General features: G+C 49.4%; 1 protein-coding gene across 1 annotated transcript in view; it reads left to right on the top strand.

The window, feature by feature from the left end:
• WDR7 (WD repeat domain 7) overlaps positions 1–2,501 on the top strand; it is a 27,025-nt gene that overhangs the window by 18,622 nt on the left and 5,902 nt on the right. Inside the window, 3 exon segments of the mRNA XM_029965698.1 lie at positions 120–269; positions 426–508; positions 1,730–1,829. Of these exon segments, the coding sequence (XP_029821558.1) occupies positions 120–269; positions 426–508; positions 1,730–1,829 (333 nt within the window).

Below are 2,501 nucleotides of genomic sequence, written 5' to 3'. Positions count from 1 at the left end.
AGGAATTCTAATGGAGTGGAGGCTGTTCCATGGGGTTTGGCGTGGGCCAGGCGTGGCTCGGGTCGGGAGGGTCCTTCCCGGTGGCGGCAGTTCCGACGGCGCGTCCCCGCTGTCGGCAGGTGCACCGGCACACGGCGCTGGCGGCCAACACGCAGTCGCAGCAGAACATCCACACCACCACCCTGGCCCGGGCCAAGGGCGAGATCCTGCGGGTCATCGAGATCCTCATCGACAAGATGCCCACGGACGTCGTGGACCTGCTGGTGGAGGTGAGTAAATCCCGACCAGGGGAAGGTTGGGCAGGGCCTGGAGTGACCTGCTCTGCTGAAAGGTGGCAGGGGGTGGAACTGGTGGAATTAAAGCTTCACAGCTTTGATTATGAAACGGGAAATACTGTCCAACTGATTCGAATTGTCGTTTCCGAGGTGATGGACATCATCATGTATTGCCTGGAAGGATCTTTAGTGAAGAAGAAGGGCCTTCAGGAATGTTTTCCGGCCATCTGCAGGTGAGCTCTTCCGCCGGGAACGCTGGGACCACCAGCAGGATGTGAAATGGTCCTTCAGGTGACACTGAGCCCGTCAAACAACCAAGAGTCAAACGTGATTTATCAAACGGGCACATTTCCAGTGTCTTTAAACTTGGATAAATATCCCAGTTCTCCTCTTTAACCAATAAATCCCAATAATCACCCGTCGGCTGTTACGTTCTAATTTAACCAGCTATTAAAATATTAAATAGTTTCAAGGAAAAGAACAGTTCTCCTGTTGCCAGCTTGGATTCTGATGGAGGTGATGATGCTTTAAAAGGCTTTCCTTAAAGCATAAAAGCAGGGATAAGTGGGAATTAGTGCAAAAACCCTCCCTATTCCTGTTGTATATTTATAGCTCTGCAGTATTTTTAAAAATCTGGGCAATTACCTGTAATATTTCCTGTTTATAGCCGGGATAAAAATGATCCAGCACCCACTGACAGGATTGTTGAGCCCAGGGAAAATTGCCATCAGGTCGGAGCAAACGGGGGGGAATCTCTGGAGAAATTCCAAATGGAAGTGCTTTTCCCTTTTTCCTGCACCAAACCCAGGGATTTTCTCCCTTCCTTTTTATTCCTGATGTTTTTTTTTCCCGTGTTCCATCCCGGTTTTCTGCCATCCCACGCCGGAGGAGCGAGCAGTTGCTATGGCACTCTGGGAATGCTGAGGAGTGGGGAGATAAATCACTGGGAGATTGGTTGTTTGGCACATGTTTTTAGGGATCAATTCCAGAGGTTTCTTGCGGATTTTGGTGTAGGAAAATTTCCCTGTAAAATGGATATTCTTGGATTAGGGAATGCCTTTTTTTTTTTTTCTGTATGCCCATCAAAAATTGATGAGTTGGCAGATTTTTCTTTCCGCTTCCCTTCTTTTCCCTGTTTGACTCTCCCGGGAAATGCCCCGAAGGGTTGGATTGTCATTTAACCATTTGACTTCCAGCTTACAAAGTGTGGATCACACATGGCCATGCTGGTGGTTATCCCATGGATTATTCCCAACATTCTGTATGGAAAACAAATCAGTCTGAGAGTTCAGTCGGATTCCATGGTAACGGATCAAAATCGGGTGTTTTTGTGGAATGCCGGGTATTAAACCGGCAGCGGGCGGATTCCTAAATCACATCCCTGCTCCAGCCCTTCCTTAGTTATCCAGTGGCATCCCAAATGGATTTTCCTGTGGCTTCCCTGTCCCCTGCAGGTTCTACATGGTGAGTTATTACGAGCGGAGTCACCGGATCGCCGTGGGAGCCCGGCACGGATCCGTGGCGCTCTACGACATCCGCACCGGGAAGTGCCAGGTAAAGGAATCACCGGGAATTCCTTCCCGGAAAATAAAACCTGGGAGCTCCTGGAAGCAGCGAGCTCTGCATCCAGGGAAGTGCCGAGCCGCTGGAATATTATGGATAACGCCGGGGGGATCAATAGTTTAATGAAGGACTAAAGGGGTGTGGAGTCCTACTGGGAATGATGGGATGCCACTGGATTAGTCAGGAAAACCTGGAGCTGATCTGAAAGCCCAGGGGTTATTTCCCCAAAATTCCAGGATGGTTCACTCTGTGGTGGGGAATATTCATTGGTTTCCTCACTTTCCATAATAAGCCTCCACTGGAAAACAGAGCTGGAGGGCACTGAGAAGACTTCTGGGATAATTAGGGCAGGTCCTGTGCAGCTTTAATTATTATTATTCATGAGAGAAAAATATTCAGTGAATTCCAGGTAAATTACGGAATCTGTTGGATTCCATAATGCCATCTATTGGATGCAGGGGTTTTGCCAGTAAAATTTCCTCTCATCAGTAAATTTTGTGTTCCCAAATTCCGCGGGATTTTCGGGATGCGGCGCCCTTCCCGTGCCGGTATTGATCTGCCCTTCAGCCGTTGGCAGCTCCCAGAGCTCCCAGGGCCGGGCTGTTGATTATCTCCGGCTCGGGAGCCGTATTGACCCGGAGCCCATGGCCCTGGATTTTTCAC

This window comes from Manacus vitellinus, unplaced genomic scaffold (genome assembly GCF_001715985.3).
Source record: "Manacus vitellinus isolate BGI_N305 unplaced genomic scaffold, ASM171598v3 scaffold_115_pilon, whole genome shotgun sequence".
In the NCBI taxonomy this organism is placed as follows: Eukaryota; Metazoa; Chordata; class Aves; order Passeriformes; family Pipridae; genus Manacus; species Manacus vitellinus.
Note: the sequence above shows the minus strand (reverse complement) of the source record. Positions and strands in the feature narration are given on the sequence as shown.